This window comes from Oryctolagus cuniculus, chromosome 3, assembly GCF_964237555.1.
Source record: "Oryctolagus cuniculus chromosome 3, mOryCun1.1, whole genome shotgun sequence".
NCBI lineage: Eukaryota > Metazoa > Chordata > Mammalia > Lagomorpha > Leporidae > Oryctolagus > Oryctolagus cuniculus.
Window position 1 is genome coordinate 136,900,760 of NC_091434.1, and position 26,363 is coordinate 136,927,122.

General features: G+C 40.0%; 1 protein-coding gene across 2 annotated transcripts in view; it reads left to right on the top strand.

Annotated features, from left to right (window-relative positions):
- Nucleotides 1–26,363, top strand: part of COG5 (component of oligomeric golgi complex 5) — a 359,204-nt gene that overhangs the window by 233,299 nt on the left and 99,542 nt on the right. For both annotated transcript variants that reach the window (XM_008258350.4, XM_070071149.1), the window contains one exon: nucleotides 9,836–9,917. In XM_008258350.4, coding sequence (XP_008256572.1) covers nucleotides 9,836–9,917 — 82 coding nt within the window. The remainder of the gene's footprint in view (nucleotides 1–9,835; nucleotides 9,918–26,363) is intronic.

The following is a 26,363-nucleotide window of genomic DNA, read 5'->3' on the forward strand; positions in this document are numbered from 1 at the left end:
GCTCAGAGATAACAGACCACTTTTGCCTTAACTCTTTCCTCCCTCCGGCATTCCCACTCCAATTAATTCCGTCACTGATTCCTCCTCTATCACCTAACCTTCCTTTTAAAATATTTGTGAAATTTCAAACACATACCAAACTGCAGAACCAAAACATTCATAGGACAGCTCATCATATCCTGCTTCAGCAATTAACTAACTTATTGTCAGTCTTTTGTGTGTGTGTTTTTTTAATATTTTCCTTCTCTCCCTCTTCATACTTTACTCTGAAATATTTCCTTCAACAACTTTTAAGTAATGTTTCCTTGGATCCTATCCTGAATACTACCTTGATAACACTTAATTCTTCCTTAGCCTTGATCTTACTCTTAAGCAAGAGATTTATATCCATTGAGTTATATCATCTCTATTTGGGTGCACCCCTGGATTGGGAAGCATAAATCTTCATGAGCTCATCTTTTTCTGCTTAACTGCTGCTACTTCTGAGGTTCTATTTTGATTGAGCAATCTCCATTCTCTTAGTCCTTCACCAATATGTCTAGTCTTACTCCTTCCTAAATGTATAAAATTCTTATTCATCAAGTCAGATCAGTTTTTCTGCTCTCCATTCTTACTGCTATTGTTGTAGAAGTGCTCCTTTCACCTTGCCTTTTTCAATAACCTCCTGACTGATCTTGTTGCCTGCAGGCTTACCACCACCCTGTATACTGTTTATCTTCCACATTACCGTGGAATTTTGAAACATAGGCTTGGTTGCATTAATTCTGTCATGAATACCCTCAAGTAGTTATTAAGGGTCTATAAAGGGAATTAAGGTGTACTTGTCTGACCATTCTTGTACTTTCCATTCTTATCCCCTCCTCCTCTCTTGTTCTTCTCCATCTGGGATGTTCTCTGCTCATTCTTTTCCCTGTCTGTATGGTGAATTCCAATCTTACTTTAAGATCAAACTCAAGAGATCCTCTTACTCTTCATAGCAAAGTAAATCCTATGCCATATCATTACCCCTGTGTTTACATGAGGAAACCAAAGCTCAGAAAGATGAGTCCATCTACCCAAGCCAGTTCACATAGCTGGTAAGTGACAGACTCTGAGTTTACATGAAGCTTCAGAGCCTGTGTTGTTTTCACTACCCCAGATGCAAGAATGTTAGCTTACATTCTGAACCTAATTCTGTATGCAGCCACATGCTGTCAGTTCTACTTAAAGCAAGAACATCCATGGTCAGGTCTGTATTATTAACATAGAGAAGCTAAAGATATGCTGTGGAAGTCATTCTGCATTGTTTGAGTTACTGTGTAGACAGTTATGTCACAAAGTCACAGGCAATATTATGATTCTATATAATAGATTCACCCAAACTTAATTGTTGTCGTGTTCCTGAATATTTTATTTTTATTCTGTTTGTATGTATAATATATATTTGATTTTGCCTTTATTATCAATATATGTTGGTCTTAGCTAGAGGTTCAAATTTCATTTTTTAAAGCTAGGATTATAGTATGATTTCTAGGAAACCAGAGTAACAAGTTACTTGGAATAGTAAATGTTTTATTGAAATGTTGATCTGATAACATGATTGCATTGAACTTAATGGAACTCAGATAGTTTTGAGATTAATACTAAATTAAGACAGTAAATGTTTCACTTGAAATCTAGATTAAGATCTAGTTGACTTATTTTTGTTTAATACTTAAACAAATATCTAATGGGATAATTTGACTTGAAACAGTAAATGAAATGATGTTTGTATATTTTCACGTTTTCTCGTACACTAGTAAGAACAGAGTTATACTTCATGTAGATTTGGTTTTTTGTCCTCAGAAATGAGCAATTCAAAAACATTTATTTCTAAAAAGATTTTTACAGTGATGGATTTATTGTTAAATGTTTATATTGGAGACAACTGTAGTCCAAGCTTGACCCAGGTTATGCAGTCATTGCTCCCTTAATAAACTGTGCCTGTGGGGATTGTTCTTCTGCTTCCCCAGTTGTGAGCTGGTATTGTCAGTTCATTTTGTATTAGTACCCCAATATTGGCAAAGTGGTAGGTTGCTTGAGTTGAACTTCAAGGCTTATCCTGTGAAATTAGTTCTGATTTAGGAAACAATTATATTATAGTGTGCTCAGATCTTTTCATTTGTTTATTTAATTCATAAGTTTTTATGTTTAGAATTGTAAATTAATTTCTGTCTTAGTAGTCTCAGAAGATATATCTTCATTTTTGCCTTTGAAAAGTGAGAAATAGGATGTTATATGAGATTAAAACTTTTTTTGGGGAAAAAAATGTAACCTTTGATGAAATTGAAATCAGAATCTGTAGCACTCAAGCCACAAGGGAAGATAAAAGCAAACAAAAATAATCCATAGAACAAACACAGAAAACAAAGGAAACAGAAAGCAAGCCAAAATTAGATGATGAAAGGAAGAACAAAGTATTACTTAGACATATTTGAGTTACAGTATTTTAGTAAACAACAAAAATTGCGTTCATAAATACAATTTAAAGTATGTTCTTAAAAATCACATCAAAAAGCAAACAGCATAGAAAAAAATAAACTTAAATAAATTGACAAACATTCCTTAAGTGAAAGCAAGAGATTATTAGTTTTAGATAAACAGGACAAGTAATGGAACATAGAAGAAAGTGTCTGTTAAATTTCTACTAAATTTCAGATTTGAAATGACATGGATATTGCCAAGAATATATAATTGACTCAATAATTAACATACCTAAATAGAACAATTTTACTTAAAATTTCTTGTTACTAAAAGTTAGCTTTAAAATATTTTTATTTTTTAAAGATTTATTGACTTATTTGAAAGGCAGAGTGACAGAGAGAAAGGGAGAAACAGAGATCTTCCCCTAGTTCACTCCCTAGTTGCCTGCAACAGCCTGGTCTAGGCTAGGCTAAAGCCAGAAACTCCATCTGGATGTCCCAAGGTTGGCAGGAACTCAAATACTTGAGTCATCGCCCACTGACTTCCCAGGCCTATTAGCAGGAAGCTGGTTCAGAAGCAAATTCAGGACAGAAACTGGCCCTCCAGTATGGGATGCTGGCATCTCAAGTAGCAACTTAATCCAACTGTGCCACAACATTTACCCCTACGGTTTTTTTTTAATTAGTGAAATTCTTTGAGTTTTTTTATGGGGAAAATATCTCAGACTATTATACTTGTCCCAAAATGTACATCAAAACAACTTTTTAAATTAAGGGAAGTGGCTAATTCATTTTATGAAGCTTGCATAATTCTACTTCCAAAATAGATGACTGCGTACTTTTATATACACATATACATGCATATACTTAAAAGGGAAAATTGGGTCAGTGTTGCTGAAGAATACAAATATAAAATTCTCAGAAGTGAAAGCAAATGGATTTCGTTGTTTATGAAAATAACGATGAGAGTTATACCTGAGAAAACAGGATTCATGTCAGCAATGTAAAGGTCATTTAAAGGGCAGGCATTTGGCCTCATTGGTAAGCTACTGGTTAGTATGTCTACATCCCATATCAAAGTGTCTGGGTTCAGTGCCTGCCTAGGCTTCCTGCTAATGCAGACCCTGAGATTCAGTTGTGGTACCTCACAGTAGTTGGGTTCCTGTCACCCGTGTGGAAGATTTTTGAGTTCCTGACTTCCAACTTTAGGCCAGACAAACCCTGGCCATTGTGGCATTTGGAGAGAGAATCAGCAGATGGGAGCTCTTTACTTCTCTGTTGCTGTCTTTGTCTCTCTGTGTGTGTTTATCTTGCTCTGTCATTTCTCTCAAATGAATAAAAATTAAAAATGGGGACAGGCACTTGACACAGTTGTTCAAATGCCGCTTATGGTGCCTGCATTCCATATCAGAGTACCTGGGTTTGAGTGTTGACTCTACTTCTGAGTCCAACTTCCTGATGGTGTAGACCCTGGGAGGCAACAGATAATAGTCTAAGTACTTGGGTCCCTGCCACTGTTTTTGGAGTCTTGGATTGGGTTCTGTGTTCCTGGCTTTGGCCTAATCCAGTCTCAGCAGTTGTGGGTATTTGGAAAGTGAACCAACAGATGGATCTCTTCTCTCTGTCTCTGTCTCTGTTTGTCTTTCAAATAAGTAACTTTGTAATAATAAAAATTAAAATGATCCCTTAATAGTAGGAAATCTGTTAAATTAATCATTTGATGTTTTCACTAAAGTGATCTATGTAGATCTACATTTACTTCATTACATAAAAAGAAATAAAATAGCGGTGGATATTGGGGATCATCACATTAAACTGCTGCTTAGGATGCCTGCATCTCATATTGGAATGCCTGACACCAGGTGGCTTCTGTCTCTGTTTTTGACCAAGACTCCTGCTAATGTGCCTGGGAGGCAGCAGAGGATGGCCTGGGTGACACGGAAATTCTGGGGTTAGTGCCCACTTGGGGTCTTATCACACAGCTATGGAAAAGGAAGGACAGGGGCAGGAAGGAGCAAAAAACAGCCTAGTCAAGTACTTGGTCCCTGTTACCCATATTGGAGAATTGAATGGAATTCTTGCCTCCTGGCTTCTGCTGGCCAAACCCCAGATCATATGCCCCTGTCCAAGTCTGTGAGAGTCTCTTCCTGGGCTGTCTGTCCTGTTCCAGTGATTTATGTGTCTGTGTTTATACCGATATCCGACTGATTACTGTAGCTTTGTAGTATGTTTTCAACTTCAGAAGTCTAAGGTCTCCAGCTTTGTTTTTCTTTCTCAAGACTGTACTGTTCAAGGTCTATTACAATTCTATATGAAGGTTAGGGTGGATTTTTCTATTTCTGCCTGAAATGCCATTGATATTGTTATACAGATTGCACTGTATCTGTAGATCACATTGACAAATATAGATATTGTTACTATAGTAAGTCTTATAACCTATGAATAGGGAATGTCTTTCATTTATTTGTGTCTTCTGTTTTTCTTTCAGATATATTTTGTTTTTAGTGTACAAGTCTTTTACCTTCTTTGTTAAATTTATTTCTAATCATTTCATTCTTTTTTGGTGCTGTTATATGAGATTATTTTTTTCATTTCCTTTTCACATTGTTCAGCATTGTACATAGAAGCACAGCTGATCTTATGTATTGATTTTGTATCCTCCTGCCTCGCTGAATTCATGCATTCTAACAGGTTTTTTTTTTTTTTTTTGAATCTTCAGGTTTTTTTTTATATACTGGATCATATATCTGTGAACAGAGATAATTTTATGTCTTCCTTTCCAACTTTGGATGCCTTTTATTTATTTTTATTTTTTAAATGATTTCTCTTTTTCATTATCTTTCTTTTTTTTAATATTTTATTTATTTGAAAGTCAGAGTTACACAGAGAGAGGAGAGGCAGAGACAGATAGAGAGAGAGAGAGGTCTTCCATCTGTTGGTTCACTGCGCAATTGGCTGCAACAGCCAGAGCTGCACCCATCCAAAGCCAGGAGCTTCTTCTGGGTCTCCCACGTGGGTGCAGGGGCCCAAGGACTTGAGCCATCTTCTTCTGCTTTCCCAGGCCTGAGCAGAAAGCTAGATTGGAAGTGGAAAAAGCCCAGTCTCGAACCAGCGCCCATGAGTGGATGCCAGCGCCTCAGGCCAGGACATTAACCCACTGCACCACAGCACTGGCCCACCTTTTATTCAATTTTTTGCCTGACTGTTCTGATCAGACTTCCACAATGATGTCAAATAGAATTAGTAAAAGTGGGCCTCCTAGCTTGCTTCTTAATCCTGGAGGAAAACTTTGCTTGTTTGTACTGGTGCACGGGATGTTAGTTATGGTCTTCTTGTGTATGCCCTTTGGTGTATTTATATATTTCCTTTCAGTCCTCATTTGTTGAGTGTTTTTTTTTAAATCATGAAAGGACATTGAATATTGTACAATTTCTTTTTGTGTCAATGAGGTAATTAATTATGGGGGTTTTATCCTTGATTCTGTCCATGTAACATAAGACATTGTAAGATACATGTAAGATACATGAGGCAGAATACATAAAATACATAAACTCTCAAGAATCTCAAGGTATTTTCTGATGATTATATAAGAAGTCAGCTGTTTTACAGAAGATTTATTTATGTATTTGAAAGGCAGAGTGACAGAGATAGTGAGGGAGAGAGAAAGGGAAATAGAGGGATCTTTCATGCTCTGGTTCACTCCCCAGATGGCTGCAACAGCCTGGGCTAGGCAAGGCTAAATCCCCGAGCCTGGAATTCTATCTTGGTCTCCCAGACAGGCATCCCAGAGGCCCAGGTACTTTGGCCATCTTCAGCTACTTTCCAAGGTGTGTTGGCAGGGAGCTGGAACAGAAGTGGAACAGCTAGGACTCAAACAGGCACTCATATGGGATGCCAGCATTACAGCTGGTGACTTAACCTGCTGCACCACAACGCTGGTCTCAAGAAACCAGCCATTATTTGATGTGCATTTTTTATGTAATACAATTCCTATTTGAGTAACTTCAAAGCCCTGAAATTTATTAAATAAGTAACAGTGAAAATGGAAGTATGAATAAGTATGAAAGTCAGAAATCAATATTTTTCATTGGTCATTTTCTTCACTTACAAGCTCTAAAGTTAGAATTCATATTTATGGGGCTGGCACTGTGCTGTAGAGGGTAAAGCCACCACCTGCAGTGCCAGCATCCCATATGGGCACTGGTTCAAGTCCTGGCTGTTCCTCTTCAGATGCTATGGCCTGGGAAAGCAGTAGATGATGGCCCAAGTGCTTGGGCTCCTGCAACTGCATGGGAGACCCGGAAGAAGCTCCTGGCTTAAGATCGGCCCAGCTCCAGCCGTTGCAGCCATTTGGGGAGTAAGCCAGCACATGGAAGATCTCTCTCTATGTCTGCCTTTCAAATAAATAAATATTTAAATAAAAGAATTCATTTTTATGACAATAGTAATATTTTGACAGCAGATACGTTATTTATAAACAGCTTGATATACAACAGTTATATAGAAATTCCTTATTGTATTTGGTAAAAAATACCTTATTGGTATTTTGGTGTGATTTCCATTTTAACAGTATTAAAGCATTTTTTATTAACAAATGGTAATGCTAATATTTGGCCTATATTTTAATAATTATTTTGAAAGCATGTGTTCAAAGTTGAATGAAAGGATCATGCTATACTGAGTGGTACTAATTCCTGTGATTTTTTTTAAACCACATCTAGGCTTCAGCTATTATCTTTTATAATAGTGAATTATTTCCTGAAATTTTTTAAAGTTTTTTTTATTTTTTTGAAAGGCAATATGACACTGACAAAGAGATTCGAGACAGATCTTCCATCCTCTCTTCACTCCCCAAATGCCACTACAGCCTGAGTTGCGTCAGGCTGCAGCCAGGAGGAACTGGGAACTCACATCTGAGTTTCCCACATGAGTGGCAGGGGCCGTGGTACTTGGACCATCTTCTGCTGCTTTGTCAGGCTGATTAGCAGGGAACTGGATTAGCAGTAGAGCAGCTGAGACTTGAACCAGCACCCTAATAAGGGAGACATGAACTAGCACCCTGGTACATAAGCTGCTGTACCACTGTACGCAATACCAGCCCCATTAGTCATTCTTTTTTAAAATGTGTGTGTGTGGCCGGCGCTGCAGCTCAGTAGGCTAATCCTCCGCCTTGCGGCGCCGGCACACCAGGTTCTAGTCCCGGTTGGGGCGCTGGATTCTGTCCCAGTTGCCCCTCTTCCAGGCCAGCTCTCTGCTGTGGCCAGGGAGTGCAGTGGAGGATGGCCCAGGTGCTTGGGCCCTGCACCCCATGGGAGACCAGGAAAAGCACCTGGCTCCTGCCATCAGATCAGCGTGGTGCGCCGGCCGCAGCGGCCATTGGAGGGTAAACCAACGGCAAAGGAAGACCTTTCTCTGTCTCTCTCTCTCACTGTCCACTCTACCTGTCCAAAAAAAAAAAAAAAAATGTTTGTGTGTGTGTGTGTATTTACTTGAGAGATTTACGGACATAGAGAGGGAGAGAGAGAGGTCTTCCATCCGCTGGTTTACTCCAAATGGCCACAACGTCTGGAGCTGAGCTGATCCAGAGCCAGGAGCTGCTTCTGAGTCTCCCTTGTGGGTGCAGAGGCCCAAGCACATGGGCCACCTCCTTCTGCTTTCCTAGGTCATCAGCAGGGAGCTGGATCAGAAGTGGCTCAGGGGCTGGTGTTGTGACGTAGTGGGTAGAGCCACTGCCGGCAGCTGTCATCCCATATGGGCGCCGGATCCAGACCCAGCTGCACCACTTCTGATCCAGCTCTCTGCTATAACCTGGGAAAGCAGTGGAAGATTGCCCCAAGTCTTGGGCCCCTGTACCCATGTGGGAGATCTGGAAGAAGCTCCTGGCTTAAGATCTGTGCAGCTCTGGCCATTGCAACCATTTGGGGAGTGCACCAGTGGATGGAAGATCGATCCCTCCCTCCCTCCCTCCCTCCCTCCCTCCCTCTCTCCCTCTCTCCCTCTCTCCCTCTCTCTTTCTTTCTCTCTCTGCCTCTCCTTCTCTCTCTGTGTAACTCTGACTTTCAAATAAGTATATCTTAAAAAAAAAAAAAAGTTGACCGGCGCCGCAACTCACTAGGCTAATCCTCTGCCTACGTCGCCGACACACCAGGTTCTAGTCCTGGTCAGGGTGCTGGTTTCTGTCCCGGTTGCCCCTCTTCCAGGCCAACTCTCTGCTGTGGCCCAGGAGTGCAGTGGAGGATGGCCCAAGTACTTGGGCCCTGCACCCCATGGGAGACCAGGAGAAGCACCTGGCTCCTGCTTTCAGATCAGCATGGTGCGCTGGCTGCAGCGTGCCGGCCGCAGCGGCCATTGGAGGGTGAACCAACAGAAAAGGAAGACCTTTCTCTCTCTCTCTCTCTCTTTCTCTCTCTGTCCACTCTGCCTGTTTAAAAAAAAAAAAAAAGTGGAGCAGCTGGGACTTGAAGTGGCACCCACCTGGGATGCCGGCACCACAGGCAGATGCTTAACCCACTGCACCACGGCGCAGCTCTGGCCATTGTGGCCAAATGGGGAGTGAACCAGTGGATGGAAGAGCTCTCTCTCCTGCCTCTCCTTCTCTCTGTGTGTAACTCTGACTTTCAAATAAGTAAAATAAATCTTAAGGCCGGCGCCGCGGCTCAATAGGCTAATCCTCCGCCTTGTGGCGCCAGCACACCGGGTTCTAGTCCCGGTCGGGGTGCCGGATTCTGTCCCGGTTGCCCCTCTTCCAGGCCAGCTCTCTGCTATGGCCAGGGAAGGCAGTGGAGGATGGCCCAAGTGCTTGGGCCCTGCACCCCATGGGAGACCAGGAGAAGCACTTGGCTCCTGCCTTCGGATCAGCGCAGCGCCCCTGCTGCAGTGTGCTGGCCGCGGCAGCCATTGGAAGGTGAACCAACAGCAAAGGAAGACCTTTCTCTTTCTCTCTCTCTCTCTCTCACTCTCACTGTCCACTCTGCCTGTCAAAAAAAATTAGTAAAATAAATCTTAAAAAATACTAATTGTAATATCTCATATTCATTTATTATGTTGTCATTCATTGGCCCAGGATTTTTGTGACATGTTTGATTATTATAATAACCTTGCAGAGTAGTACTAGTACTACAGATGAGGAAATGAAAGTGCAAAATGGTTAAAGTTACCCAAGGTCACACAGCCAGTAAGTGGCAGAGCAAGATAATGAGTGATTGCTTGAGCCTGAAACATAACTTGATTTATCTGTGTATTCTATTAATCTGTTGTTTGGTGTTTGGCCTATAAAAATTTTCATTTAAATACATTTTTATAAATTTTTTAAGGTTAACATCCTATAACATCCTACCTATTATACTTTCTTAAAAAACATGAATATATCCCCCCTTTTTTTTTTCAACTCACAGGATGGACAGCCTGAAATTTTATATAAGTTTTGGAATTCAGTTACTCAAGCCCTTTCTTCTCAATTCCACCTGGCAACCAACTGTAAGTTTATTATTTATTTTGCAAATTCATTTCAAAGTTTTCTAGTTACTTTAAAATTTGATGTAAGTTTTGTTGTTTTAGTTTACCAAACATTAGTTTAGAACTCTTGCTTTTTTTTTTAAGTTTTGTTTATTTTACTTGAAAGTAGAGTTAAGGAGACAGTGGGAGAATGATAAAGATGTTCATCTGCTGATTCACTCCCCAAGGAATCAAAATGGCTGAAGCCAGGAGTTTGTTCCAGGTTTCCCACGTGGGTGGGAGAAACCCAAACACTTGGGCCATCTTCTGCTGCTTTCCCAGATGCATTATTAGGGAGCTGAATCAGAAGTGGAGCAGCCAGACTAGAACCAGCACACATTTTTCGTCTGCTGGCATGGCGGTGCCAGCTTACCAGCTACACCACAACACCAGCCCCTCCTGCTGTTAATTCGTCTAGATGTTTAATCTAGAGTCTCTTAACTATATAGTCTGTTTTATAATCAATATATTTTTTACATATTTTTGTAATTATTATTTAAAATAAAATTCTCCAGAAGAATCAGTTAATTCTCCCTAATTTACACTTTGGGAAAACTGTGTTTTTTCTGTATACAAGTGTAAAGCAATTGATGTTAAAGAATTTAATTCATGCTTTTAGTAGAGTGGACATTTCTTCCTTGTTTATAATCTTAAAAAGTTTTCAGTCTGCATTAAATATGATGCCAATTAAAGTTTTTTTGCCCGGCACTGTGGCTCAATAGGCTAATCCTCCACCTAGCCGCGCTGGCACACCAGATTCTAGTCCTGGTCAGGGCGCCAGATTCTTTCCCGGTTGCCCCTCTTCCAGGCCAGCTCCCTGCTATGGCCCGGGAAGGCAGTGGAAGATGGCCCAAGTGCTTGGGCCCTGCACCCCATGGGAGACCAGGAGAAGCACCTGGCTCCTGCCTTTGGATCAGCGCGGTGCACCAGCCACAGCGCACCAGCCGCGGCGGCCATTGGAGGGTGAACCAATGGCAAAAGGAAGACCTTTCTCTCTGTCTCTCTCTCTATCAAAAAAAAAAAAAGTTTTTTTAACACTGAGAAAAAAATACCCTTATATTTCTAGTTTGTTGAGTTTGTATTTTAAATCATTATTTCTTTCAAAATATTTATGTACCAAGTTAGATTTTCAAGTACTTTTAATTATTTCATTGTGTTAATGATTAATATGGTGAATTACGCTGATGGAGTTTTAGATGTTGTGCTAGCCTTATATTTCTAGGATAAACCCTACATGATCATGGAGCAGTATCTTCTTTATATGTGGTTGCATTCAGTTTGCTTAACACTTTTTTCAAGACACTGATCTTCAGTTTTCTCAGACTTTTTCTAATACTGGTGGCAGGGTAGCATTGATCTGAGATTAAGATGGGAAATATTCTGTCCTCTTCTGTCTTCTCTAGAAGTTTGTGTAGAAATGTTATTTCTTCCTCAATTGTTTGTTAGAATTTACCAGAGAAGTCGTCTGGGCCAGGAATTTTCTTTGTAGGGATGTTTTGACCTGCAATTTTAATTTCTTTTGTCTGTACAAGGTTTTCCCATTTATCTCTTTTTCTCGAGTGAGTGGCATTTTCAAATTTATTGGCATACAGTTGTTTGTAATGCTGCAGTATTATCCTGTGAATTTATATAGAGGAATATACTGTTTTTCCTCTGTTGCCTATTTTTCGGGGCTGGCATTGTGGTGTAGCCAGTTCAGCCTCATCCCAGATTGGGTGCTGGTTACTCCCCTTCCATTCCAGCTCCCTGCTGATGTACTTTGGAAGGCAGCAGAAGATGGCTCACATCCTTGGGCCCCTGTCACAAATGAGTAAGCCCCAGATAGAGTTCCTGTCTCTTGCCTCCTGGGTTTGGTCTGGCCCACCCTCCACCGTTTTGGGGGGTGAACCAGTGGACAGATCAATTTTTTGCTCTCTTGTTATCTCTGACAAACAAAATAATTTTTTTAAATAATATATTTTTGTTTTTAATTTTGTTTTTTCTCTTTTTTTTTCTTTTGAAAGGCAGAGTTAGATAGTGAGAAAGAGAGACAGAGAGAAAGGTCTTCCTTTTTTCCATTGGTTCACCCCACAAATGGCCGCTACGGCAGGTGTGCTGCGGCCAGTGCGCCACGCCGATCCGAAGCCAGGAGCCAGGTGCTTCCTCCTGGTCTCCCATGCTGGTGCAAAGCCCAAGCACTTGGGCCATCCTCCACTGCACTCCCGGGCCACAGCAGAGAGCTGGCCTGGAAGAGGAGCAACCGGGACAGAATCTGGCGCCCCAACCAGGACTAGAACCTGGGGTGCCGGTGCCGCCGGCAGATGATTAGCCTAGTGAGCCGTGGCGCCGGCCTATTTCCTTCTCTCTATTTTGATTTTGATATACTCTTTTTCTGTTTCCTAAGATTTCATTTAAATTATTGATTTAAACTTTTCTCATTAAATATTTAGTGCTAAAATTTCTCTTAGATAAGCGGTATTTTAACTGCATTCTACAACCAATTTATCATTATTCCAAACGTGAAAATGTTTAAAAGGTTGTGAAATGACATCTACCTATAACTTTGACTCAATAATTGTTAACAGCTTTCTGATTAAAGGAGCATGATTAGAGTATGACATGTGTATTTGGAATTTAAAATTAATGAGATTATTTTAGGAGGTGGACTTTCATCATACAGATGTACTGTTAGGGATTGAGCATCCGCAATCTAAAACTCTGAGATGTTCCACATTTTGAAACTTTTTGAGCACCAACAATGTGCCACAGTGGAAAATTGTTCTGACCTCTTGTAACAGGTCACAGTCAAAATACAGGCACATTAGAAATATTGTATAAAATTACATCTGGACTCTATGGATAAGGTGTTTATGAAACATAAAAGAATCTCATGTTTAGACGTGGGTCCTATCCCTAAGAAGCCTCGTTACGTATGTGCAAATAGGAATATTCCGAAATCCGTAACACTTTTGGTCCTGTGGGTTGGATAAGGGATGCTCAAAGTATGTACGTAAATGTAGCCTGTCAGTAGTTTCCTGCTCTTAAAGTAATTACCTTGCTTTTAATTGTTTCATTATGAAAGTAATGAAAATAATTAACATCGTTATATTTTCTTTGGTAATTAGCTTTTCACATTGCTAGGCATTTATGTTTAATGGTATAAATTTACTAACATACTGTAACCAAGTAAAAGATGTAAATTTATCTACAACATGAGAAACTATATTTCTGATGTTCATTGAAATCTAAATTTTTAGAATAAAAGGAAAGTGAATGTGAAAGCTTATTTATGGAAACACTTTGAAACATTATATCTGAAATTAGGTGGAGAGCTGTCACACTGGGATGTGGTGTGCAGGGGGGAGTCTTGCCATAACTTGGTTTGGACTCAGTTTACTGGGAAGGAAAGAATGTGTATACTTCGACACATGGTTTCCTCTCTGCTGAATCTTTAGAACAATCAGTTTGGAGTGATTTCTAAGCATTACCAAAATTCTTTATCCCTATAGGAGTGACCAACCTTTTTATCTGCCAAGGGGTCTTTTGAATACTTAAAACATAATTCACAGGTCAAACAAAATTATCAGCCTAAATATGAGCCTGCTGTAGATTTATTGAATTTCAAGTCTTGCCTGTAGTTGCCTTGGCAGTGCCAGACCAAATAATTTGAGTGTTACTCAGCCTGTGGGACAGATGTTCCCGAGCCCTGCCAGAATCCTGTAACCCTGGAGAGGGTCTCATTCTGTATTGTAACAGAAAGAACCATGTGTATACCTGTAGTTCACTTTCTCCTGATGTCTCCATGCTTCTCACTAAGATCCTAGACAATGGAATGGATCCACTTTGACAAACTTGCCATTGCTACCAGTTTTAGCTTTGAAGAACTGCAAAGTCACACTTAGGTGCCCTCATGCTCTAGGCTATTAGAGTTTTCCTGGTGTTGATTACTGGATCTTGAGATCTCTTAGAGTTGCTAATGCATGGGTAAAAATGTAGTCAAAGAAAACAAAATTATATTTCTTACATACACACTAGGAAGTGGATGTTAGCCTTGCTGGTTTTCCATTGTTGTTTGAATGGTTTTAGTGTTTTACATAATAAAGATATTCAGGAACTAAAACTGTGTTTTGGAAGGCTTGATGTACATACACATATAAATTCTGGTTATTGCCATTAAGCTAGAACTCACATGTCTGCCTGTTAGTCACACATTTTGAAAATATTTAGAATAGCGTGTGTATTCTAATGCAACTGTATTAAAATCAATATCCATATTTTGTTATTTCTATCACAAAACTTCATGAAGACACTAGTTTTCAATTTTTTTTTAACTTATTTGATAGGCAGAGTTAGAAAGGTCTTCCTTCCGTTGGTTCATCCCCCAAATGGCCGCTACAGTAGGCATCTGAAGCCAGGAGCCAGGTGCTTCCTCCTGGTCTCCTACGTGGGTACAGGCGCCCAATCACTTGGGCCATCCTCCACTGCCCTCCTGGACCACAGCAGAGAGCTGGACTGGAAGAGGAGCAACCAGGAGTAGAACCCGGCGCCTATATGGGATTCCGGCACCACAGGCGGAGGATTAGCCAAGTGAGCCATGGCACCAGCCCCTAGTTTTCAATGTTGAAATAATTCCTTGCCTTATCAATGCTATCCTGTCCCCTATCTCTTACTTGTCTAACCCCAAGTCACCCTGTGTATTTCCCAAATGTCACCCTCGACAACACCAAAGTGTTTCTTATTCTCTGAAGCATGATGCTTTTTGAAGCTGTAGAAAACCAGCTTCCCATCATTAAGCATAATAAGTTAAGGATTAGCTGTTTTCAGATCCAAAGTCACTTCTATTTTGACTGGAAAATAAAGGTCATTTAATGGACTTTTACTCTCATCCATGGAAAAGTAACTGGTACACAGAATGTTCCCCCATCATAAACTAGGACACTGAATGAAATTTATGAAAGAGCTATTTTCAGGCATTGGGCATAATAGAGTGCGATCCCTGTTGAAGGAAAACAGATTGAACATTAACGTTCTCGCAGGAGTGGGTATTGTGGTATAGCTGCTGTGGGTTAAACTACTACTTGGGGTGCCCACATCCCACACTGGAGTGCTGGTTTGGGTCCTGGCAACTCTTGCTTCTGATTCAGCTTCCCGTGAGTGCTTCCAGCAGTTAAAGCATCAGTAGGAGGAGCAGACCAAGAATATGAAACAGTTTTATAAACATTATATACTCAAATATTTAAAGAACAGCGAACATAATGAGATGAATGGATAATATAAAGCAGAACCAAATGGAACTTCTGTATGTGAAAAATACAGTATCTGAAAGTATTTAACTAAATGGGGTTAACAGCAGATTTAGCCCCTAGGAAAAAGTCAATGAATTTAAGTTGCTTGTATAGATATTACTCAAAGTAAATGACTGATATTAGAAATCAAACGTGAAGAATGATCAGAGTCTCAGGACCCTTGGGACATATTGACCAGTCTAATATACATATAATTGGAGGGTCAAGATAAAGGGAGAGAGATAAAAATAGTTGTGGAAAATATTCAAAACATGGTTGTTATGAACTGTTTGTTTTCCCCCAAAATTCATACAAGTGATGCCCTAACTCACTGTGTAACTGTATCCGGTGTCTTTAAGTAGTTGTGAAAAAACTGTGCATGAATTTCAGGATTTTTTTGGCACCAAAATAAATTTGTACAAGCTTGTTATAATGTGTCTGAACAGGCACACTTAAACTATCATGTAAAACATGCAAGATGTCAGTTTAAAAAGAATCCCTACCAGAGCAAGTGAATTCTAAAAGTGAAGTGAAAGCAAAAATCAAATTAATGGTGAAACTTGGGTTGAAGAATGATAAAATTATTGATGGTTTCTGAAAAGTTGTAGGGAGCAATGGCCCAAAGAAATGAGCAGTTACAAATGGATAAGGGTTGAGAATGGGGGTAGGGGGAGTGTGGGTGGGAGGGCAGGCATGGTGGGAAAAATTACCTAGATCCTAAAACTATAATCATGAAGTGCGTAACTACAAAGCAGTGTAGTCCTACATACTTTACCATGGACTCAATTCTAAGGATATAGCTGAACAAATTGCCATAGGACCCCAAAATCTCTAAAGCTGGCTGATAAGAATAGCAGCTTGAGTGTTATAAAGACCAAATAGATAGGATTAAGTGGTAAAATGACCATATAGATAGGATCAAAGGATCATATAACAAGGAATAAGTGTGTGGAAACATTAATAGAACTAAAAAGGAGTGAAGGCTCCAACGTGGGAAGCAGTCCATGTAGCAGACTCATAAAAGAACAGTTGGTTTAAATAGCACCCCGACCTCAGAATCAGCCGTTAAGTCCCTCTGGTATGGCTGGAAAGCCCAAGGAGGGCATTCAGGCATGGAACACCAAGACACTCTGGCAAAAGATGTCCTACCCTGTGGGTAAGACCCCAGTGGAAAGAAGGGACCACCAAAGAAGAATGTACCTTTCTCTGAAGGGAGAAGAGAACTTCCACTTTGCTTATGGCCTTGTTGAGCTAATGGATCCAAAAGGCTTCCACAGGGAGGTAGCTCATTTCAAGAGCCTTGGGCAATTACTGATGTCATACATAAGAGTGGTAATTGTTAAACTTGCCATGCAGGACCTCTGTCCCCAAAGAGTTGTACCATAAAATTTAACAGTAAAACTTATTCTCAAGAATCACTTCCTTTTAGTATATTAAAAGGAGGATATTACTATGTCTCATAAGTAATAGTTATGTCTAAGAGCTAACAAAAGATGTATCAACCTTGGATTCTTCATCAAAGGCAACTAAGTTGCTGAAAGGAAAGAAAGGGGAGGAAGGAAGGGAAAAGAGGAAAGGGGGAGGGGAGCGAAGTCACCTTCAAGAAGCAACAACATAGATCAGTCCTTGTATAGACTGTTGAACACTTCTTAGCTTTCTTTACTCCATTCATTCTTTTTTCTTTTTCTTTCTCAGATAAAACAGGAGAGGGAGCAGGAAGGGGGAGGGATGATGGGTGGGAAGGCAGGTATGATGGGAAGAATTACTAAGTACATAATGTTGTATTTATGAGGTACATACAAATTAAAAATAAATTTTTTTAAAAATGGATAGGATTGAGATGGGAAGGGGGGAAGGGTACTTGACACAGTGGATTTAGCCAGCATCCCATATCAGAGTGCTCATTCTAGTCCCTGCTAATGCACCTGGGAAAGCAATGAAGATGGTCCAAGTGCCTGGGCCCCTGTTACCCATGTGGGAGATCTGGATGGAATTCCAAGCTCTTGACCTTTGCTGGCCTAGCCATTTGGGGTATGAACCACTGAGTGGAACATCTCTCTCTTTCTCTTTGTCTTTCCTTCTCTCTGTAACTCTGCCTTTCAAGTAATAAATAAATAAATAATTTTTAAAAATCTTTGGAAAGAAAAAGCAGAGGGGATGAGATGATGATGATAATGATGACAATGATGATGGAGATACAGCCCTCAGCAGCATACCGTCCACATCAGTTTGGGAAGAAAAAACTTAATCTTGTTCTGAGCCTGACTGAAGAGGAGTGATTGTTAACATTCAAACAATAGCCAACATCTTAGACATGTCAGTTGGTTCAGTGTACGCAGTTCTAACTCAAAAGTTAATATTGACAAACTTCCTGGCACAATGTATATCAAAACTGTTGCACCTAGATCAATTGCAAATAAGAGCAGAACTTTCAGTGGAAATGTTAAACAAGTGGGATCAAGTTCCTAAAGCATTTCCTTGAAGAATTTTAACAGGAGTGAAACATAGCTTTACTATATGATCCTGAAGACAAAGCGCAATCAAAACAATGGCTACCAAACAGCAAAAGTGGTTCAGTTAAATCAAAAGTGAGCAAGTCAAGAGCCAAGGACATGGCAACAGTTTTTTGGGATGCTCAGGGCATTTTGGTAATTGACTTTCTGGAGGGCTGAAAAATGATAACATCTGCTTATTAGAGTGTTGAAGTGAACCAGAGCTTTAGCAGAAAAACGCCTGGGAAAGCTTCCCCAGAGTGTCCTTCTCCACCATGGCAGTGTTCCTGCTCTTTCCTGTCATTGAACAAGGGCAATTTTGTAAGAGTGTTGATGGGAAATCATGCTTCTACCTTCCACTCCTGATTTGGCTCCTTCGGACTTCTTTTTGCTTCCTAATCTTAAAAAGGTCTTCAGTTAATTATGTAAAAAAGTTTGCATTGACATGACTAAACTCCTAGGACCCTCTTTATTTAGGAATGGATTAAATGCCTGGTACCAATGCAAATGAAAGCATCTTCATATTATTGGAGCTTATATTGAAAAATAGTTTGGAATTTTTTTTATTTCTGTCTTTTAATGTCCATTTTATGTGAACTTGTTGAAGTCGCCTTGAATTTGGAGATAGGGTCTTTATGGAAGTAATTCAAATCAAATGAAGTCATAATGGTGGTGCTCTGATCTTTACTGTTTTTAGAAGAGACAGAGCATTTGCTAGCACTCTGTGCACATGTACCAAGGAAAGGCCATGAGAGGAATTAACAAAGAGATGGCCATCAGGAGATCCAGAAGAGAAACTGAACCATGCCAGAGTTCTGATCTTGAACTTTTAACTTACAGAACTGTCAGAAATAAATTTCCATTGGTTAAGTCAAAAACAAGCACAAATAGCTCATTTATGGCTGTGCATTATATCTATTGTCAAGTATGAGTATTAATTTTTTAAAGATTTATTTATTGTTTATTTGAAAGGTAGAGTTAGAGAGGGAAAGATCTTCCATTTGCTGGTTCAGTCAAAAGATGGCCACAATGGCCAGAGCTGGACTAATCCAAAGTCAGGAGACAGGTGCACCCCACATGGGTGCAGGGGTCCAAGGACTTGGGCCATCTTTGCTGCTTTTCCCAGGCACATTAACAAGGCGCTGGATCAGAAGTGGAGCAGCTGGAACTTGAAAGGGTGCCCATATAGAATGCCAGCACCACAGGCATTGGCTTTACCTGCCATGCCACAGTGCTGGCCCCATGAGTATTAATTTAAATTGTCCTTTACCACTTAAAAAACTTTGTTAAAAACATGGTGTTTTTAGTCATTTTTCTTTCTCCAATGAGTATATTTAATTTGTATTTTGAGTTTTTTTCCTTGAATATATCAGGAATCTATCCAAAAAAATCCTTTAACCTACTTGAAAAACATCAAAACTTTAACAATCACACCTTATATATGATTTATTTATTTTTGACTTAGTCCATTTTAGTAGAAGTTGTAAAAAGTAAACTCTATTCCAGCAAATCATAACAACTTGGGGTGCAGGCCTGGGAAAGAAACGTCCTTGTCTGCTTATTCTAACATGTCAGTTCTGATTCTGTGACGTTTCATTGAACTTTCTTCTCATCATGAATCACGTTTTCCTTCTTCTCTGAACGTGTAATCATTTTTATTGAATAGCAGATATTATGAATTTTACCTTTTTGGTGCTGGTTGCTTTTGTCTTCCTACTGTTATTCTCTGATACTGTCAGTTTACTTAGAAACAATTTGATCCTTTTGACTCCTGTTTTAAGGTTTATGAGCACAACGAGAACAGTGATTAAAATAGGGCTAATTATTTTCCACCACAGAGGTAAGATTTTTCTTGAAATCCTACCAAATGCTGTATGAATTATGAGATTTTCCATCTTGCCTTTAGGAAACCGACACTGTTCCAGATCTTACGTGAACAACAGGCTATGTTTCCGCAAATGCTATAGTTTTTCCCCACAAACTGGAAGTTTTCCCACATACATGCACTTACCAGTACTTTGCTGAATACTTAAGGTGAACCCTTTGCAGGTCTCTCTTCTCTGGTTTACCATCCAGTGATCTTTGGTTCTTTGTCTACCTAGTCTGGGGGACAGTTAGGGTGAACGTTCCCTGTTCTTGTGCAGTTTCCTGGAAACTCTTCAGAGAAAGTAAACTGAGGCAGTCGTAGACTTCACCTCATTCAGATCCTGTCTCAAGGTTCACTGGCCTTTGTTCAGGTGTCTTAAAACCATTATGTAGTGTGTACATTTGTTTAGTAGAAGGGCAAATCTGGTCCCTGTTAAACCCTTTTGGCCAGAAGTCCTTCATCTGGTTTAAAAAGCAACAATTATAAGTGCATTTCAGGGCCGGTGCTGTGGCTCCCTGCCTGTGGCACCAGCACCCCGGGTTCTAGTCCCAGTTGGGGTGCCAGGTTCTAATCCCAGTTGCTCCTCTTCCAGTCCAGCTCTCTGCTGTGGCCCAGGAGGGCAGTGGAGGATGGCGCAAGTGCTTGGGTCCCTGCACCCTCATGGGAGACTGGGAGGAAATACCTAGCTCCTGACTTCGGATTGGTGCAGCACTGGCTGTGGCGACCATTTGGGGAGTGAACCAACGGAAGGAAGACCTTTCTTTCTCTCTCTCTCTCTCACTGTCTATAACTCTCTGTCTCTCTCTCTCACTGTCTAACTCTGCCTGGCAAAAAATTTAAAAAAAAAAAAGTGCATTTCAGAATATTTTATGGGATATGTATATGTGTTTAATGGTACTGACATTTATTTTTGTGTAGTCATTGGTTTTTCTTGCTTTGCTTAATCGTTATAGACCTTTGGTACTCTTCACTTACCTTCCTTTTTCTCATTTTGCTCTCTCAATCACCAAACTTATCTTCTGGGTGACCAGGGCAGTCACTGTCATTAGGGAACTCTTTCCTGTGCCTTCTTGCGAATTAGAACCTTATTCCTCCTCTGTGCCTCAGAGGATAAAGTGACTTTCCTCTTCATCCTCAGGGCTCCCACTTAATGATGCCCCTCCTCTCGCAGCATCGTTTATACTTCTTCATCTTCTCTCCTCTTTTGGTTTCTTCCCCTTCTCTATAAACTTATTCAGGTTGCTCCTATCTAATTAAAGCTAAAATAAAATTATAATGTTCCCCTTTAATTACTGTTTACCCTCTTTTTATTTAGCCAAATTTTTCAAAAGAGTAGTTTGCATTTTTAGTCTTTATTTTCATACTATTGATATCTAAATTAGGTTATATCTGGCTGTCTTCCACCATTCTATTGAAGTTGTTTCCATTAAGGTAAGCTGTAACCAACTCCTTTTTTATTTTCTTTTTTTTAAAGATGTATTTATTTATTTGAAAGCCAAAGTTACAGTGAAAGAGAGCAGGAGACAGAGATCTTCTATCTGCCAGGTCACTTCCTAGATGGCTGTAATGGCTGGAGGTAGGCGAGGCCGAACCTGGGAGCCAGGAGTTTCTTCTGGGTCTCCCACGTGGGTGCAGGGACCCAGGCACTTAGATTATCTTCAGCTGCTTTCCCGGGTACATAAGCAGGGAGCTGTATCGGAGGTAGAGCAGCTAGCTGGGACTTGAACCTGTACCCATATGGGATGCTGGTGTCAGACAGTGGCTTAACCCACCACGCAACAACAGCAGCTCTGTGACTTACTTTTAATGGCCAAATCCAGTGTGTGTTTTTTAATTCTTATAAGACCTTTGTGGTTTGTGTAGTCAAGCTATTGAGAAGAAATGTAATATTTTAGGCAGAAAAATCTCATTAGTATTTCACATTTGAGAGTAGTCTGTTTCTTCCGATAGCATCATTACTTTAATATCTTCCTTCGGGAAAGCTCCAAAGTAAGTTGTTTATAAAACATCTTCCATTTTTATAACACAGTCCCTGAAGTATATTGTAGTACTTGTTAAAATTATAGACAGGCAATATTAAGGAAGTGTAACCATCTGTGGAGTTGAAGATTATATATAGTATGACAGATTCTCTAAGCATGTGATATTATGGCACAATACATTCAAAGGGAAATTGTGCTAGTTAAGAACATGTTCTTTCTGATTATACATGTTCATGCTTAGTAGAAAAGTTCTGCCAGGAGATATGATCTAGTATTATTTATTAAACAATTAGTCTGACTTATTCAAATGGAAAAGCACTGGACTGGTCACCATCAAAATTCAAAATAGCTCCTCTAGGAAATCTGCCACTTAATCTGGTAATGATTGTTTCCAAAATGACTTGTAAGCCTATTGTTTTCTATCAGAGTTTCTAGGTAATATGTGTTAAGCAACGCATAAGTCATACTTTTTTGTTTGAATAGAAACATGAAAATAAGCGTAACCACTTTTGAACTCTTTGAAATGAAGCCATCATTTGTCTTTTTATTTAATGGTTTTCCCAGAATGTCATGTCATAAATAAATGTGTTTTGTTTTTCCTTAGCTCTTATCACTTTCTTTTTTTTCTTTCTTTCTTTCTTTTTCTTTCTTTTTTTTTTTTTTTGACAGGCAGAGTGGACAGTGAGAGAGAGACAGAGAGAAAGGTCTTCCTTTGCCGTTGGTTCACCCTCCAATGGCCGCCGCGGCCGGCGCACTGCAGCCGGCGCACCGCGCTGATCTGATGGCAGGAGCCAGGTACTTCTCCTGGTCTCCCATGGGGTGCAGGGCCCAAGTACTTGGGCCATCCTCCACTGCACAGAGAGCTGGCCTGGAAGAGGGGCAACCGGGACAGAATCCGGTGCCCCGACCGGGACTAGAACCCAGTGTGCCGGTGCCACAAGGCGGAGGATTAGCCTAGTGAGCCACGGCGCCGGCCTCTCTTATCACTTTCTAATACTGACTGAATATCTTTTGTCCAAAATGGTTGGAACCAAATTGTTTTGGATTTTTTTCAGGTATTGGAACATTTGCATATACGTAATAAGGCATCTTGGGGATAGGCCCTTAATCCAGAAAGGAAATTCATTTATATTTCATATGCCCCTTATATATATAACTTGAATGTAATTTTATACATTTTTAATGCATCTGCTTTTTGACTGCAGTCCCTCACATGAGATGAGGTATGGAATTTTTCACTTATGACATCAGTTAGTGATCAAAAAGCTTTGAATTTTTTTTATTTTAGATCTTCAAATTAAGGATACTCATCATGGCTACTCTATAATTTATGTATTTATCATGTGTCACCATCTTCCCTTCACTAGACATAAGCAGTATAAGATAGGGAATACTATTTTTAGTCATGGTAGTATCTATCCTCAGTATCTGGAAGAATACCAGACACACAGTGGGGCTTCAGTTAATGCTTGCCTATTGACTAGAAGATAGTAAGGGCAGGGAAGCAAAAATCCCAGTGTCCTTTTATGAAAAGTTAAGTGCTTAATAAGAACTTTTTTTTTTAATGTGCTTGAAAAATCTAGTAAGTAGACCTCTTGTTAAGGATTTAAAGCCCCTTGTGCAATATTGGAGTCTCAAAACTCTTTAAGCAAGTTAAGGAAATTCTTTATACTGTTAAGATGACTAATCTATAACAAGCTGCAAAACCAAGCATGGAAAAGAAACATTGAGGAAGTATATATGTTTTAAGGTATAGAAAGCTTTAAGACATGAAATATTTTGGCTTTTATTGCCTGTGCTTCTCAGGTCTTATTCAAGAAATCTTTGCCTATGCCAGTGTCTCACAGTGTTTCCCTTGTGTTTTCCTCTAGTAGCTTGATGTTTTCAGATATCAGGTTTAGATACTTGATCCATTGTGAGTTGGCTATGTAAAGGATATAAGGTAAGGGTCTTGTTTCATATCTCTGGATGTGGGGATCCAATTTTCCCAACACCATTTGTTGAAGAAACTGTCATTTCTCCACTGAGTGATTTTAGCTCATTTTTAAAGTTGATTGTAGATGCACGGATTAATTTTTAGAGTTTCTGTTGTGTTGCATTGTTCCTCATGTCTGATTTTGTGCCAATACCAACATGTTTTGATTATAACCACCCTATATATCTTCAGAATTGGTATTGATTCCTCAGACTTTGTGTTTTTAAGATTTATTTATTTGAAAGGTAGAATTACAGAGAGAGAGGAACTTTCATCCTCTTGCTCACTTCCCAAATGACTCCCAACAGCTGGGCCAGCTTAAGCTCCCAGCAGCTGGGCCAAGCTTAAGTCAGGAGCCTGTAATTCCATCTGTGTTTCCTTTTTGGGTGCAGGGGCCCAAGTACTTGGGCCATCTTTTGCTGCTTTCCCAGGGCGTATTAACAGGGAGCTCAATAAGAAATGGAACATCTGGATCTCCAACCAGCCCCCATATGAGATGCTGGCATTGTAGGTGGTAGTTTAACCTCGTGCATCACAATCCCAGTCCCTATCTCCAGCTTTGTTATTATTGTTTAAGATCACTTTGGCTATTCAGGGTCTCTTGTGTTTCTTTATGAATTTTCGGATCATTTTTTTTTTCTTGGTCTGAGAAGATGTCCTTGTTTTTTTGTTTTATTTTTTAAGATTTATTTATTTATTTGAAAGGCAGAGTTACAGAGAGGCAGAGGTAGAAAGAGAAGTCTTCCATCTGATGGTTCACACCCCCAGAGGCCGCAATGGCCAGAGCTGAGCCAGAGCCAGGAGCTTCCTTCAGGTTTCCCATGCAGGTGCAGGGGTCCAAGGACTTGGGCCATCTCCTGCTGCTTTCCCAGACTATAGCAGAGAGCTGTATCAGAAGCGGAGCAGCCAGGACTCGAACTGGTGCCCATATGGGATGCGGCGCCACGGGTTGTGGCTTTTCCCACTGTACCGCAGCACTGGCCCTGTGTTCTGTAAATTGCTTTGGATAGTATGGACATTCTGATGATATTAATTCTTCCAATCTATGAACCTAGAAGATTTTTCCATTCTGAAGGTATCTTGTTCTATTTATTTCCTTAATGTTTTATAGTTTTTGTTATAGAGATCTTTCACATCCTAGATTGAGTTTATCCCAAGGTATTTAATTTTTTTGGAGCCATTATGAATGGGACTGATCTTACAAAATGGGGTTGCCTTAAGCTACAAAGCTTCTGCACAGTAAACACTCATCAAAAAAAAGAGGCAGCCAACAGAATGGGAGGTAATATTTGCCACCTATGCATGTGATAAAGGATTAATATCCAGTATATATAAGGAGCTCAAGAAATCTAACTTGGGCAAAGGACATGAACAGGCATATTTCAAAGAATGAAATAAAAATGGCCAGCAGACAAATGAGAAAATGCTCAGGCTCACTAGTCATCAGGGAAATGAAAATAAATGTCACAATGAGGTATCTCTTCATTTGGTTAGAATGGCTGTCATTTAAAAACCTTGTTTGCAAGGGTGTATAGAATCAGGCACTCAAATATGCTGTTGGTGGAAATGTAAACTAGTACTACCATTATTCAAGACAGTATGGAGTTTGCTCAGAAATCTGAAAACAGGTCTACCATATGACACAGTCATCCCAGTCCTGGGAAATCAGCATTTGAAAGTGTTACCTGCATCTAAATGCTTGTAGTAGCTCAATTCACAATAGCTAAGATATGGAATCAACCCAGATACCCATCACCTGATGGCTGGATAAAGAAATTGTGATATATATATATATATATTATGGAATACTGCTGAACCATAAAATAGAAATACTGTCTTGCAACAAAATGGATACAGCTGGAGACCATAACACTTAATAAAAATAAGCTAGACCCAAAAGGCAAATAGCAAGTTTTCTCTGATTTGTGGTAGCTAATATATAGAGTTAAAAAAATTTTAAGTATATTAGTGAAATTGACATTGGTTTTATTACTGCTTATATCCGTTGCCTATATTTCTGTTGAACAGTATCTTCCTACTTTTCCCTTGTTAAACTGTTTATTTAGTGAAACATTAAGCTTGTGACTATTAATAAAAAAAGTTATTGTAAAAACTGAAAGGAAGAGGGAGGGAGGGAGGGAACTATCATTATATCATTATGTCCCCCCCACCCCCCACACCAATCCAAAGCCAGGAGCCAGGTGCTTCCTCCTGGTCTCCCATGCGGGTGCAGGGCCCAAGCACTTGGGCCATCCTCCACTGCCTTCCCAGGCCACAGCAGAGAGCTGGACTGGAAGCAACCGGGGCAGAATCCAGCAACCCAACCGGGACTAAAACCTGGGGTGCCGGCGCCACAGGCAGAGGATTAGCCAAGTGAGCTGCAGTGCCAGCCTATCATTATGTTCTTAAAATTGTATCTGTGAACTACAGGAAATCTGCTCCCTTTGTATTAATAAAAAATAGATTATTGATTTAAAAATACTTGAAATATATTATAAAATTAATTATATTTACCTTTTAAAAATTATAATGGCAGATTGAGAGATCTTTCTGACAGTTATGAATATGAACTTTTTTATGTTTGTTTTGTTTCTAAATTAGGAGTTAGTGCTAGAGATGTGGCACAGTGGGTTAAGCTGCCGCCTGTGATGCCAACATCTGATGTTAGCATCGATTCAAGTCCCACCTGCCCCACTCCAATCCAGCTCCCTGCTAATGTTCCTGGGAAAGCAGCAGAGGATGGCCAGGTACTTGGGCTCCTGGAGCCATGTGGGGGAACCCAGAGTAGGCTCCTGGCGCTGGTGTCAGCCTGGCCCAGTTTCTACCATTGCAGGCATTTGCTAAGTAA